A 12,961-nucleotide genomic window follows, 5' to 3' on the forward strand; every position below is an offset into this window, starting at 1 on the left:
TCTCCCTCTTCTGTCTTCAGCCTCAGTTGAAGCAGCAAGCTGAGCAGGGGGAGGGGTGTGTTCTAGTCATTTTCCTGCTCTAAACTTTTCAGTGGTTCTGCTCAGCCAAGAGTGGCCATGTTCCAAAGAAAGGCAAGAACAAAACACTTCATTCCTGAACATTTAATGAATGAATGGCCACCCAAATATCATCAGACTGCCCTAATCACTGTGCCTAGACTGGTCATTAAGAGTTGCAGGTTTTAATTGTGGTTCAGCCATCGACACAGGACACAAGGTATTGACCAGCTCTGACTCATTCCCAGTGAGAAAGGCGCCCAGAAAATACAGATTAATAGAAGTGGACAACACTTTGTCTAGATAAACTCTGATGTTAATGGCTCTGCTCCACAGGTTGCGGGAGGTTTCAGCTGGGTTACCACCTAATTGGAACCACCTAGAACCACTGCTTCAATGTGAATGCCATTCAGGGACTAGGAACAACACTGTCAGGGGCATAACACACCATAGGAGAAGCTGCTAGTAGCTAGCAGAAATCTTTCCTAAAATGGATTTCTCCTGGGCTTCGCCTACTGTAGCAGGACCCACCTCAGGAAGATCACCTGCTAGTTATTAGCTTCTCCTATGATAGCTCCTGACACGACACAACCTCCACGACAGTGCCGAATTTTCACCCATTACTGCCTCGACAAACGGAACGTTCACTTTGACACGTGTAAGCAGGGGTCCCTATAGTCCATGGTCAGTAGGTATCAAGCCCTTCCCTCCTTTTATAAACTCCTGGTTCCAATGGTCAAACTGACATCACTATGTGGAAAATTCCTATTACAAAAAAAAAAGTAGACCAGAACAAAGCACAGCCGAGAGTGAACCGTGTTAATTTATTGGCATAGTCAATTCATCAACAAGATGGGTGTCTGTCTCCAGGAGGTACGGCTGACCTCCATCTGCCGGAACAGGTGCCCACATGCTTCACCTGGAAGACTCCGCACGTCAGGCTTCAGTCAGGCTCTAGGAAGTAAAAAGAAAACACAACAGTTGCTAGTCTGCTATGGCTCCCTCACACTCACCACGCCCAAGAGAAGCTTGCATCTGCCTGCAGCCGACTGTGGCAGCGACCCACAGGGGCCCTGAACTTTCGATAGGCACATCCTTGAGTCAATCACTGTGGTGACAGAAAAAGCCTTGTCCTCAAGATACTATGACCCTCTTCCCACTTCCCAACATGCTGGGTTCTCCCTGTTATAGAGATGCCTGGCCAAACCAAGGCTCTGACAAAGGCCCAGGAGTAAGGCTAAGGCTATCATGGTGTGACCTCGGGCAGGTGAGGGGGTGGCCTCACTCAGCTCTGTGGTGAGAAATCAGCCCAACAGAAATCAGGTGTTTCTGGTCCAAATTCTGAGATTAGACAGACTCCAGGAAAGGGGCGCCATTCACAACCCTGCATGTCCAGGTTCAGAGTGAGATGTCTGCTCATTCGAGATGAAGATGGATGGAGAGTACTTAGGGAGGAGCTTCAGTCAGGCTCAGAGCACAGGGTCATGGGCTATGCTACTGCAGAGTCGACGCTTTTCCAAAGCAAGAAAGTGAAATCTCAGGAACGTCTCTCTGATACCTTGAGGTGCTTATCTTTGAAATAACAATGTAAATGAAGTAGCTGGGAGATAGAAATCAGTCTGGAGAACTTCAGTCTGGGTTCACTGAACTACCTCACCCTGGCAACTTCTTACACCCCCAACACCTCTGCACAGGTAAAACGAGCCGGCCTCCCTGACCCCATAAGGAACTCAGTAGCACAGGACTCACCTGGGGTTAGAAGCCCTTCCTGCCCGGATGCTCTGGGAGAAGGGATGCATGAGGACACTAGCAGATATGGGGGAGAAACATGGGAAGCACTGCCATCCGAGTCTCATGCTCCAGACCGTTACATAACTCCAATAGCAATTACAGAGTGGGGAGGGGGCCTAGCCTCCCAATTACTTGATTTTTGTGCAGATAAATGAACCAGGTTTAATTAAAATAAGATGGCTTTCTATCTCAGGGTTGCTAACTACACTGAAAATCAATGTGCCAATTATTCTGCTCATCGGGGCTGCACAGGGCTCTCCTTCCTCATGCCAGGAGACGTCTACCACCCCCACACTCGGAATCATCACCCCAGTAACCCGCATACAAATCTACCCGAAGAGGGGCAGACACTCAAAGTAAAGTTTTTGAGTTCTGGTTTTACGGAACTCTAGGACTTGAAGAGGCGACTCACCGGCTACTCCTTCTTTATTTTCACTGTTTTTATGCTGGTGCCCGAAGTCTTCTCAGCGTTCGCTTTGAACTCAGTCTTCAGGGCATCCCTCACTGCTTTTGCACAGATCTGGGAGAACCGGATGTAGCTGGCAAAGTGAGAGAGGATATGGCTGGTTACCAACAGCTAGATGGGTGGTGTCATGAGGTGTGATACCCTGGTTTTCTTTCCACGCTCTGAATTTTGGTTGGTTACTCACTACGGTAAAACTGGACGGAAAACCGGGCAATATCAAATAGAATCTATGCAAAGGGAACATGTCCCCCAGATTAGCTGGTGCTTGGCTGGGAGATCACAATTCTTCTTGGCAGTGTTACCTTTTTAGGACGCAGTAATTAAAAATGAAGTGTTTGTTATTTTAAAGTCCCACAGTGAAGGAAAGGTTCCTCAGCCCATTTCTGTATTTGTTTTAATTACAGTATTCCTAATGTATATTTGTGTGTAGGAAGGCTATTTTGAATTAAAAAGTGATTGATATGGTCAATAATTTAAAGGTGTTGCTGAAAATACTGGATTTTTGCCTCCTGTCTATCAGTGGAAACACCTCCTACCCAAGGTTTCCAAACTCAACCAGAAGTTCTTGGAGAACATTGACAGGATTCACCTGTCAACCTTTTATTATCCCAAAAGATGTCACTTTTCACACTTTTTGAAACCAGAGATGGGGTAGAGGCTGTCTGCTTCCCCTGCTTTAAATTTGTTTGGGGTTTAACTTTTCTGTTCCTAACGCACCTCCAAGACAACAGAGTAAAAATTGCTACCCTGCAAGGGGCTGGGCAGAGGAAAATGAGGTGATGGACGCCCAGGGAGATAGCTTAATAAGTGGCATCTACTGTGACCCTACCATCCTTTTGTTCTCCACAACTTGGTTTGAACTCTGTCAGGGCACTGAGCCTTCAGACACTCAGGAAGGTGTTCCTCCACCCAGTAGACTAACAAAGTGTACTACCTGGAGCATGGGAACCATGCATCACTCCTAGGCCCACAGCTCCCACCCATCATAGGGTGGGTGCCCACACGGGCTCCTGCAGGGCTCTCCACAGTTTAGAGGGATTTCACCTTTCTTCACGACTGGGAAAGGTCACTACGGTCACACTTGAAAAATGAGCTTGCGCGCCCCTCCCTCTGTGCAGGTGAGGAAGGCCAGTGTCAGTGGAAGCCCTGTGCACTTGGCCGTCAAGGCGACCATGAGGGTTCTGTAGGTTTCCTCCAGCGAGGAGCGGCCACCTCTGTTTGGGGTCCATGACCCCATGACCCCGCGGCGTGCCTTGTCCACCGCGACGCCATCTTGGCGGGTGGCCGCGTGGCTTGGCCGTCTCCCGCGGCCTGCTGACGGCCGGCCGGGCTTTCCCAATGCTTCCCGGGAGTACCTGAGTCCAGCCTGTCGCCAGTACGCCACCATGGTGTCTCGAGCGGGGCGTGTCAGGCAGAACCGCTGGGTCGCTTCAGAGTAGCCTGAGCCCGGACCGGCAGCAGGAAGGTCAGGCCTGGGTAGCGGAAGGGGTGGGGTACGCGGACCTGCCAGTCAGTGCCTCGCCCCGCCCTCCCAAGGCCAGGAGCCAATAGGAGCGCCAGTCGCGCCTTGTTCATTGGCCGAGCGGCTACCGGAAACTGCGGTCGTAGGGATACCTGGGAAAGTGAGGCAGCTGCATGCCGGTCACCTTCCCAGGTGCAGCGGGCAGAGGGCGGGGCCTCCTCGAGCCGGTGCTGAGTGACAGCGAATGTTCCTATCCGCATGTACACATGCTGGATTCCATTCGTGCTCAAGCAGTACTCGTGAAGGAACCACATTGCAAAGTCAAAAATTTACATACTTAAAAAATGATCAGGGCATCGGGCCCTTTCCGGGGCAGGTGTAACTCTTAGGAACCGTACCCGACACTTCGTCCAACAATGTTTAGCTGGAATTAACACACCACTTGTCAAAAGTATTTGTTTTTTTTCTTCCTTTTTAAATCTGCTTTTACAAAAGTCCAAAGAATTCTTAAACTGAGCAACTTTTTAAAGTAGGAAGCCAGGAATTTGAAGTTGTGGTTTTGTATGCATGCTAACTGTCTCTACAAGAAAACCCAACTAGTAGCCCACCCCATAAAAGGCAATAACTATTCACCCAGACAATACTGTACATGGCAAACAGCACTTAGACGATCACTGCGGCTGTTTTGCAGCCATCCTGAGTCCCCAAGGGCTGCAATCCCCTAGGACTTCCCTCTGACTGCCATGTTCCTCCCAGGCATTTGCTTTGTTCTTCTCACCCAACGCTGAGCTAAGGTGAGAGAATTTGGGTCTTACGTGCCATGAGCTGTCTCAGACGATGGACAGCTAGCTCTTCAGTAGAAAAGACGTTTTGTGGTCATAATGGCCAAGAAGTAATCATATCACAAACCATGATTCTGACATGTGGCAATGTTGAGCCCATGTGACATGCCCAGGGATGGGAAGAGCTGCTCCCCTGTCTCAGCGCTCTGTTTCAGGTAAAGACTTTATTCTTTCAGCTAACATAGCCAGTCCACAGTACAACACATGAAATCACAAGGTACAAATTCAAGGAAGGGAATGCCTTTACTGAGTCACAAAATTTGGCAAATCAATATAGTACCCATTAATACAATAGAATACTATTTTTGCTGGAGTCATATATCACCTTAGTGCTAATTTTCACTCCAAAAATATCATTTAAGAACCAAATCCAAACACTGGTTTCCAGCAGGGCAGGTTATTTTATACAAATTAATGTCACTTAAAATTTTACAATTTCTGTTTGTAAAGTGAGTTCCTCATGCAGTCGGTTCTGGTTCACAGCAGCGGGCAGCTGTGTGGACAGGAGGGCGGCTGGGCTCTGTTCTGCTTGGTCCGCAGCCAGGTAGTGTTCCAGTATGAGGAGCTTTAAGAGACTCCAGATCAACACCGACTTCTTCTAAGTACTTAAAGAACAACAAACCCGTTAGCTGTTCACATGAACACAGCCTCTCCCAGTCAGTCCTCTCAGTCCTAGCCTCAGAGGATCCCTTTGATTTAGAAACTCTGGATCTTTTGTTTTGATCCAAAGTCACAGCTTTACCCCAGCTCATAAAAACAAAACAAACAAACAAAAAAACTACCTAAAATAATTGTCTTTTAAATAACAAATGATATGATGCCAGCTTGACAGTCCTGGGGCCCCGAGGCTGCACACCAATTTCCACTGTCATTTGTCCACTAATGCTGCCGCCGCCGCCATTGGTGTCCTTATGCTTCCTCTTGCTGATGCTGCCAACTCTTCAATCTCAGCGTTCAGTTTATGTATCACCCACTCCATTGCTTCTCGGCCCTTAAAAGTGCAATGCATTATTGTTACCAATAGCGAAGGTGTGACCAGCTTTGGGGTGGGTGGTGGGTGTGTTTCAGGCTAACTAAACCCCACGGACAGATCTCTTTTCCTTGCTGTGCTGTCTTTCTCTTTTCAGTTTTATTTACCAAATACCAAATGCCTTGAGCAATTGGCTTGATCCAGAAACCAGTTTTATTTTGTATGCAGAAGATGTTCTCAGAATCATGTACAACTGAGTGGCAGGCTGTCTTTCTGACTGACTGGTTAGTGTGGTCAAGCCCCTTTTCTTTTCATATCAACACTGTACATCAATCATGTACACACCTTGGGATCTGGTCCTTGACACGTCCACCTCCCACCCCCACAGCCACTCGCCCTCTTCCTTCCTGTGGCTCTACAGTTTCTTGAGGAATGAAGGAGCACTTTACGCTTCCTGCTGAAGGGCCTTTGCATGTGCAGCAACCCCCACTCGAACGTTCTTCCTGGATACTGCTTGCACCAAGTCCTTTCCTCTTAACACTTGGCAAAAACACCAATTAGCAAACGTTCATTACACACTCAGGTCTGCCTCTACTTTTCCTGTCCTAACGGAGTATGATGAACGCCTCCTCCTGGAGCCCTGTGAGGGCTGAGTGCATTTGTTTGGCTGCCTGTACACTTCAATGAGATGACTTGATAAAATATGCTAAAGAAACAACATGGCAGGCGTCTTTCCCCCTAAACCTCCTGTTAGCCTAGGGGACAGCTGCATTCAGCACAGGCCCTTCCAGGGAGTGAGGCGGGTGGTGAGTCTTGAGCTGGAGACTGGCCCACTTACTTTGTTAGCATTGGAAGATATGGTGCTTGCCATGAGTCCTTCAAGGTAGCTGCTAAGGCTGACCCCCTTCACAGTGATGAGGGCTTCCTGGGTTAAGACAGTTCTGGCAAAACAACACACAGCTTTAGGAGTCATGTTTGGTTTGCAAAAAGCAATCCACCCAGAAACAAAGAGTCTCACTGTGAGTCCAGTGCCTGTCTTTACTTACTTCTCTGGGTCCTGAGGGTGTGGCTTGTAGGTGAGCCTCTCGTCCACTGAGACCATATTTGTAAATGAGATCTGCAGGTAGGAAGTCAAGCCGTTTTAGAAAGGAAGACTAGAGATTTCCAAACCAACACAACTTAAATCTTATTTGCTAAACGCACAGAACAAAACACTTAAGACAAACCATCCTGGTACTACTGGGTAACTAAACACATAGAACAAACCACTTAGAACAAACCATCCTGGTATTACTGAGTAACTAGAATTTAATTTTCAATATTTAAATTTAAATTTCACCAAACTTTTACCTGGAAAGGGAGGTGGCTCTGCGTGTGGGTAAAGAAATGTGTTTCCTGTGGTTTGAACATGCTTGGCCCATGGAGGTGGCACTATTGGGAGGTGTGGCCTTGCTGGAGGAAGTGTGTGTCACTGTGGGGTGGGCTTTGAGACCTTCCTAGAGGATAGTCTCTTCTGGATGTCTTTGAATAAAGATGCAGAACTCTCAGTTCCTTCAGCACACTGCAATGCTTCCTGCTATGATAGTGGACTGAACCTCTGAAACTGTAAGCCAGCCCCAATTAAATATTTGCCTCTGTAAGAGTTACCTTTGTCATGGTGTCTCTTTAGAGCAATGAAATCCTAAGACACCTGCTGACCTGAGTTCTATCCCCATAAATCCTGGGAAGGAGGGAAGCAACTTGCATAGCAAGCTGTCTTCTGACTCTTCACATAGTTTCCTGAGCATACCCACCCCTATACTCTAATTGTAAAAAGAAAGGAAAAGGAAGGAAGAAGGGAAGGAAGAAAGAAAGGAAGAGAAAAAATGAATTTAGGAAATATCTGCTACCATCATGCACAGTGCTGTGCTCACTCTCCTGAATGCTGGCACCTAAAAAGGCAAGGCCATGTGGCAAGGAGGCTGCATAGGGTGAGGAGGGAGACCCTGGAGCATGCAGCGCCTTTCCTCATTTTTAGTATTTATTTTTAACTTTGTAGTATGCTGGGCAGGTGCTCTGTTATACCCCCAGCCTTTAAAAAAAGAACGAAAAGAAAAAAAGGAGGAAGAAGGAAGAAGGAGGAGGAGGAGGAGGAAGAAGAAGAGGGGGAGGAAGAAGAGGATGAAGAGGAGGAGGAGGATGACAAGGAGGGGGAGGAAGAGGAGGAAGAAGAGGATGAAGAGGAGGAGGAGGAGGAAGAAGAAGAAGAGGATGAGGAGGAGGAGGAGGAAGAGGAGGAGAAGGAGGAGGAAGAGAAGGAAGAGGAAGAGGGTGAGGAGGAGGAGGAAGAAGAAGAAGAGGAGGAGGAGGAAGAGGAGGAGGAGGAGGAGGAGGAGGAGGAGGAGGAGGAGGAGGAGGAGGAGGAAGAGGCCCTTCTCTATGCTGCCCCAAGCAGCCCTGAATGCAATCTGGACTAGGGTGTCTTTGTCTGGGATCCCTGCTGAGCCTTTAAAGCAGCTGGGATTACAGGCATAGGCCACTGGGCCCAGCCAGATACTGCCTTCAACAGCTAGTATATTCACACACATTTTATTGTAAGAAAAGAGAAGGCAGGAATTAAAACAGAAGGCAGGACTCACATTGGTGGACTTGAGCTCCATCGTCCTTCTTATTGGGTCAACTACAGAATGCTCTTGCACGTATGTTTTCGTTCTTGCTGCACCAATAAGCTGCAAGCAACACTCAGTTAGCAATCAGTTTCCAGCCAAGCATCTTTCACTTGAAGGCACAAATGTGATCATTACAATGAACCAAAACCTACTAGAGGCAACAGGGACTCACCCACAGAGGAACCCAAGATGGCCACACGCCCAACTGGAGAACCTTCCTCAGAGGCAACCAGTAACCAGCTCACTGATGGTATGACACTGTACTTGCCATGACGTGACACTATTTGCTGAGGTGTGACAGTGGGCCAGGAAAAAGTATGTCTGGAAGTCATAAGACCTGGGGAAGTAGGAACACTGCCCAGACCAGCCAGTGTCTCAGCCAGCCCAGAGAGAAGCCCTGTGCCCCTGTCATCCACATAAGCAGGAATCACAGCTGGGGCAGGGGACGGTACCTAGTACCCCTCTCTGGGTGTGTCCTAGAGGCCCGCCCTCCTCAGCTGTGGTGGAACGCAGGCTCTTCCCTACTGTGAACAGAGCAACCTTCGCTAGAGACAACTCGGAAACCTGGACTTACCCACCACAGTGGTTGTATCCTCACTGACTGGCATTCTGATTTCTCACTACCTCTCTCAGCTAACTAAAGCTTGGTCGTTTGTTATAGAAACAGAACTACTTCTAAATGCAGACACCATGGCCTAAAAGTGAAAAAAAAAAACCACAGCAAACAGAACTCTTATCACTTAATGTGCACAACCTACAAGAGCCCAGTGTCACCCAACAATCAGGACCTGACCATTGTAAATCTCATCGTAGGCCTCAGGCTGCAGCAAAAACAGGACGAGATGTGACTCCTGCTCTAGAGCTGGCTTCCTGAAGGAAGTACATGGTCCCTTTAGGAAGACTGAATGGTATTTCTACTTCATCGCATGCTCCTACCTCCTCCTTTAGAATGCAATACCAGCCCAAGCAAAATTCACACATGGCATTTGAACGGAAACATGGTAGAGTTCGCTAGCACACTTACAGACTTCACAATGGAAGGCAGGCCCCACTCTGTGCTGAGCAGTCTGTGGCTGTGCAACTTTCCAGAGGGATCGACATGTCTGTCCAGCACATCAACACCAACCACGCTCGGGTTCATGGGGTTTGGGTATTTCTGCATTGCAGCTGTAGTAACTGTTTCCCATGGATGGCTGCAGACAAACCAAAAACTCAATGTGCAAAACTTTGGATGAGGTAAACCATTCTTATACCACGATGAGGTAAACCATTCTTATACCACAGCGAGTCATGCCTTATGATGTCGATAGGTTTTTTGTGTGGAAATAACTTTGAAGATGATGAGTGATGATGATTGTAAATGTCAACAGGCTTCAGTGATTTCCAGAACACAGAAGGTATGACACATCTGATATCTACGAAGCAAAGCACTTTACAGAGGCGCACTGTGATGACACTCTCACCCTTACCACTCTCCACTTCCACAGGAGGGAAGAAAAAACAGCCCATGAAAATGCATTAAAGGAATTATGCTCATAGAAACAAGTGGGAAAATGCCAGCCTACCGCTTATTCCTGCATCTAACGCAACTGTCTAGCTTTAAGAAGTCAAGGGCCTGGGATAAGAATTAGGAAGGTCCCACCATCAATTTACAATTAGCATCTTCCTTACCAATATGGTAAATAACACAGCTCCTTTGGCCATTATCTGTTGTTTTTCCCATGTCTGGCTTCTGCTCTGCAAAGGTCGCTCAATAGGAAATGCAGAGGCCCCAATGATCTTTAGCCTGAGCACCTGCCCTCTGGGAGCAGACTGTGATTCTTCATCCAACCCATCTTGGATTTCTGGGGGACTTCTGAGACATGGCATATGTATGGTTGGTGCTCAAGTGTGTGTCACCTTTGAGCACCCCAGCAGTTGAGTGTACAGTATGTCCTAGGCACTGCTCTGGACAAGTCCGAGATAACTGCTGCCATCTCTGTCAGTGATCAGTGTTCCCATGTACAGGAATGAGATTGGACAGGCCAGTCAGCTGTGGCCAGGGTCTCCCAACTCCACTTTGGTGCTCTACAAAAGTCTGCCAAGGTCTTCTTCACATAGTTATGCTATGTTAATGCAGCTAAAACTAATTGCTGGGACACTAGTTATCATGGATGTGCCCTTGGTGAAGTTTGAGCTAGGTCAACGGTGATGTTTTCCTGTTGGCCTGAAGAGGAGAGATATGGAAAATCACACTGAAGCACAGCAGCCCCAGGCCGTTTATTAATTTTCAGAAGTGGGGGAGGGAGGGGGGAGAGATAAGCGCATGGAAGGCAGCTAACCATGCTTCCTGACTGGATGAGGGACCAAGAAGGGCCTCCTCTGATTTTCATTTTAGATAGTTGCCATGGTGACAAGAAGAGGCCTTGGCCTATATCACTGCCATTTGGGGGCTGTTTAGATTTATGAAACTTCCACTTACAGACCTGTGTTGACTGTGGAATAGGGCTTGAGATTAAATACAAATCAAGGCTCATTTACGCATTATGCAGAACTTGAAATCCATCCTCAGAAAGCAAGGACACACAGTACAGGAAGCAGTGGGGTGAGTCTACAGATATACCAACAGCTTTGGCATTGACTGGTTAGCCAAGGCTTATCAAGAAGGGAGTGCCCAAAAAACCCAAGATGGGTCGGATGAGGAATGGCCTGGGGCCCTGCCTAAGAGAGCAATGTTCTCAAGATGGAACCCTGAAAATGGTAGCAAGACATCAAGAGTGTGGTTCAGGAGGGGAGGGTGGAAGCCCAGTGTGCTTCTGTCTCTGTCACTCTGTTTTGAGATGTGGCCTTGCTGTGCAGTCCTGGCTGCCCAGCACACACTATGTACCTGTATGCTTAGGCTAGCCTGAAATTCACAGCAATTCTCCTGTCTCAGGCTGCCAACTGTTATGGGCATGTAGCACCATCCTGGCTGACGTGATCCTGGTGCCAAAGTGTATGGGACTTTGATTGGGTGGCACAGCCTATCTGGCTCCTCCCAGGGTACAGCAGAATGCATTTGTGTATCTATGTTCTAGGTGACAGGTCCTGGGTTCCTCCCAGGGTACGACGGCATGCATTTGTGTATCTATCTTCTCGGAGACAGGTCCTGCGGCTTTCACGGGCTCTTAGAGGTCTGTGACAAAAAAGGGCCAAGAGCCTGGATGAAGAGTAAGACAGGAAGGCCAACAACCAACTTTCATTGAATACACACCCTGAAAGAGGAGGGATGGGTCCAAGGGCAGAGGAGTGGGGTGAGGAACCACGCTGAGGAACGAGTTCTGAGAATGGGACTTGTTGGAAACGACTCTGAAGCAAAGCCTTCAGATGCAGAGGAGGACTGGGGTCCAGAACCCCTTGTTCTATCAAAGGATGTTAAAGAGCAACCTAAGGACAACATTTCCACAGTCCTGAGTGTTACACGTGTTGAGATTCTCTTCTTAGTTCTAGTATTCTGTCCTTCCTGGGACACAGCAGATACTCAGATGCATCTGATCTGTTATGTAAAAGGTTTAAAACTTCTTTTAGATCTTAGAATTGCCTTATGTAGGTTGAAACACAACACAAAGCTATGCTATTGAAACAGTGTGGCAAGAAAGGCAAGGTTTAGTGAAAGAGCTCGATCATCCGGACGTGGATTCAAATGTAAGTCAACAATAATTATGATAAGGTGAGATTGTATAATAGAGAACAATAAGTCAATCAGAAAGGAACGGCAGGAACAAGGCGTTAACCAGTTATGTAGGTAGAAAGCCCTGTGGTTCTTGTGTGGGGCACCTTGAACCTGGGTGGTATAATTCCCAACACCTCACTGACTCTGGTCCTGTTTCCCATTGTAAGTTTAGAGAACCATGAAGCTATGACTGGATGTGATAGTAGACACTGGCTATCTGGTCAGCTGTCATGGCTCAAAGGAATAGGAAACTAAGGTCACAAATTATCTGGAAAAGCAGGCCCTGGTGTCTAGAACTCTGGCTCTGCTACCCATGTTGACTGTCACCAGTGCTTCGCATCATGGTGGCATGAGCTGAGACCAGGAAGAAACTACACCTGGTTGCCCAGCTTCCTGATCTATAACATGTGGCATCTCAGTCTGAACACCCCAGGACACTGTGATCCCGTCGGGGCTCAGGACATCTCAGGCTATCATAGCATCACTGGGGTTCAGTCAGGACATCGTGAGTCTGTTAGGTATTAGTCGGGGCACTCCAGGATACCCTGAGGCCGTCGGAGCTCAAGACACCCCAAAACACTATGAAGCCAGCAGGCCTAGTTCTCTGCGACCCCTGGAGTCACTTCCGGGTCAGGTTCGACGGCCGGCTTTTGTCTTCCGTCAGTGGCGGCGGAGCGGGAGGGATACCCAGGCCCAGGGTCACGGAGCCCTAGCTCGGGTTGGGGTCGTGACCTTGGCGGTACCCCGAGACCCGCTCAGCTCCGCTTGCCGCGCTACACCTGACGCCAGGAAGTTCCCCGAGGGCGCCGGAGGCGGTCGCCGCACCCACACTCACTCAAAGACGTGCTCCGAAGTCCAGATCTTCATGGTGCCAGCCGCCTGCCCGGTGTCCCTCAGTGTCCAGGGACAGTGAGGCACAGAAGTTTGCAGCCCCGCCCCGTCCGGGCCGGCCGGCCTCGCGGCGCGCAGGCGCCGTCGGACTTGGCGCTGGGACACCCGGAAGTGCCGTCCCGCGGCCTAGCCGAACAGGGCTT

General features: G+C 48.6%; 2 protein-coding genes across 2 annotated transcripts; both read right to left on the reverse strand.

Annotated features, from left to right (window-relative positions):
* Positions 1 to 859: 859 nt before the first annotated feature.
* Positions 860 to 3,762, reverse strand: Atp5f1e (ATP synthase F1 subunit epsilon). The gene is made up of 3 exons (NM_139099.2): positions 3,670 to 3,762; positions 2,261 to 2,387; positions 860 to 1,011 (listed from the first exon to the last, which is right to left on the reverse strand). Exons 1-2 carry the CDS (start codon positions 3,699 to 3,701, stop codon positions 2,264 to 2,266), a joined length of 156 nt encoding a protein of 51 aa, NP_620799.1. The 5' UTR covers positions 3,702 to 3,762; the 3' UTR covers positions 860 to 1,011; positions 2,261 to 2,263.
* A 1,084-nt stretch (positions 3,763 to 4,846) lies between these two features.
* On the reverse strand, positions 4,847 to 12,843 carry Prelid3b (PRELI domain containing 3B). The gene is made up of 6 exons (NM_001009543.2): positions 12,763 to 12,843; positions 9,261 to 9,429; positions 8,207 to 8,296; positions 6,635 to 6,705; positions 6,427 to 6,529; positions 4,847 to 5,609 (listed from the first exon to the last, which is right to left on the reverse strand). The coding sequence occupies exons 1-6, from the start codon at positions 12,792 to 12,794 to the stop codon at positions 5,487 to 5,489; spliced, it is 588 nt and encodes a 195-aa protein (NP_001009543.1). The 5' UTR covers positions 12,795 to 12,843; the 3' UTR covers positions 4,847 to 5,486.
* Positions 12,844 to 12,961: the final 118 nt, after the last annotated feature.

Source organism: Rattus norvegicus, chromosome 3 (genome assembly GCF_036323735.1).
Source record: "Rattus norvegicus strain BN/NHsdMcwi chromosome 3, GRCr8, whole genome shotgun sequence".
NCBI classification, from domain to species: Eukaryota; Metazoa; Chordata; class Mammalia; order Rodentia; family Muridae; genus Rattus; species Rattus norvegicus.

Bases quoted from the DNA above. Each gene is read 5' to 3' on its own strand.
- Atp5f1e (NM_139099.2), bottom strand. From the start codon at position 3,701: ATGGTGGCGTACTGGCGACAGGCTGGACTCAG. The intron at 2,388-3,669 runs GTACTCCCGGGA...TCACTTTGCCAG, and splicing joins TGGCGACAGGCTGGACTCAG to CTACATCCGGTTCTCCCAGA.
- Prelid3b (NM_001009543.2), bottom strand. From the start codon at position 12,794: ATGAAGATCTGGACTTCGGAGCACGTCTTTGA. The intron at 6,706-8,206 runs GTGAGTCCTGCC...TCCTACCTGCAG, and splicing joins TGGAGCTCAAGTCCACCAAT to ATCTCATTTACAAATATGGT. The intron at 5,610-6,426 runs GTAAGTGGGCCA...TGCACTTTTAAG, and splicing joins TATCTTCCAATGCTAACAAA to GGCCGAGAAGCAATGGAGTG.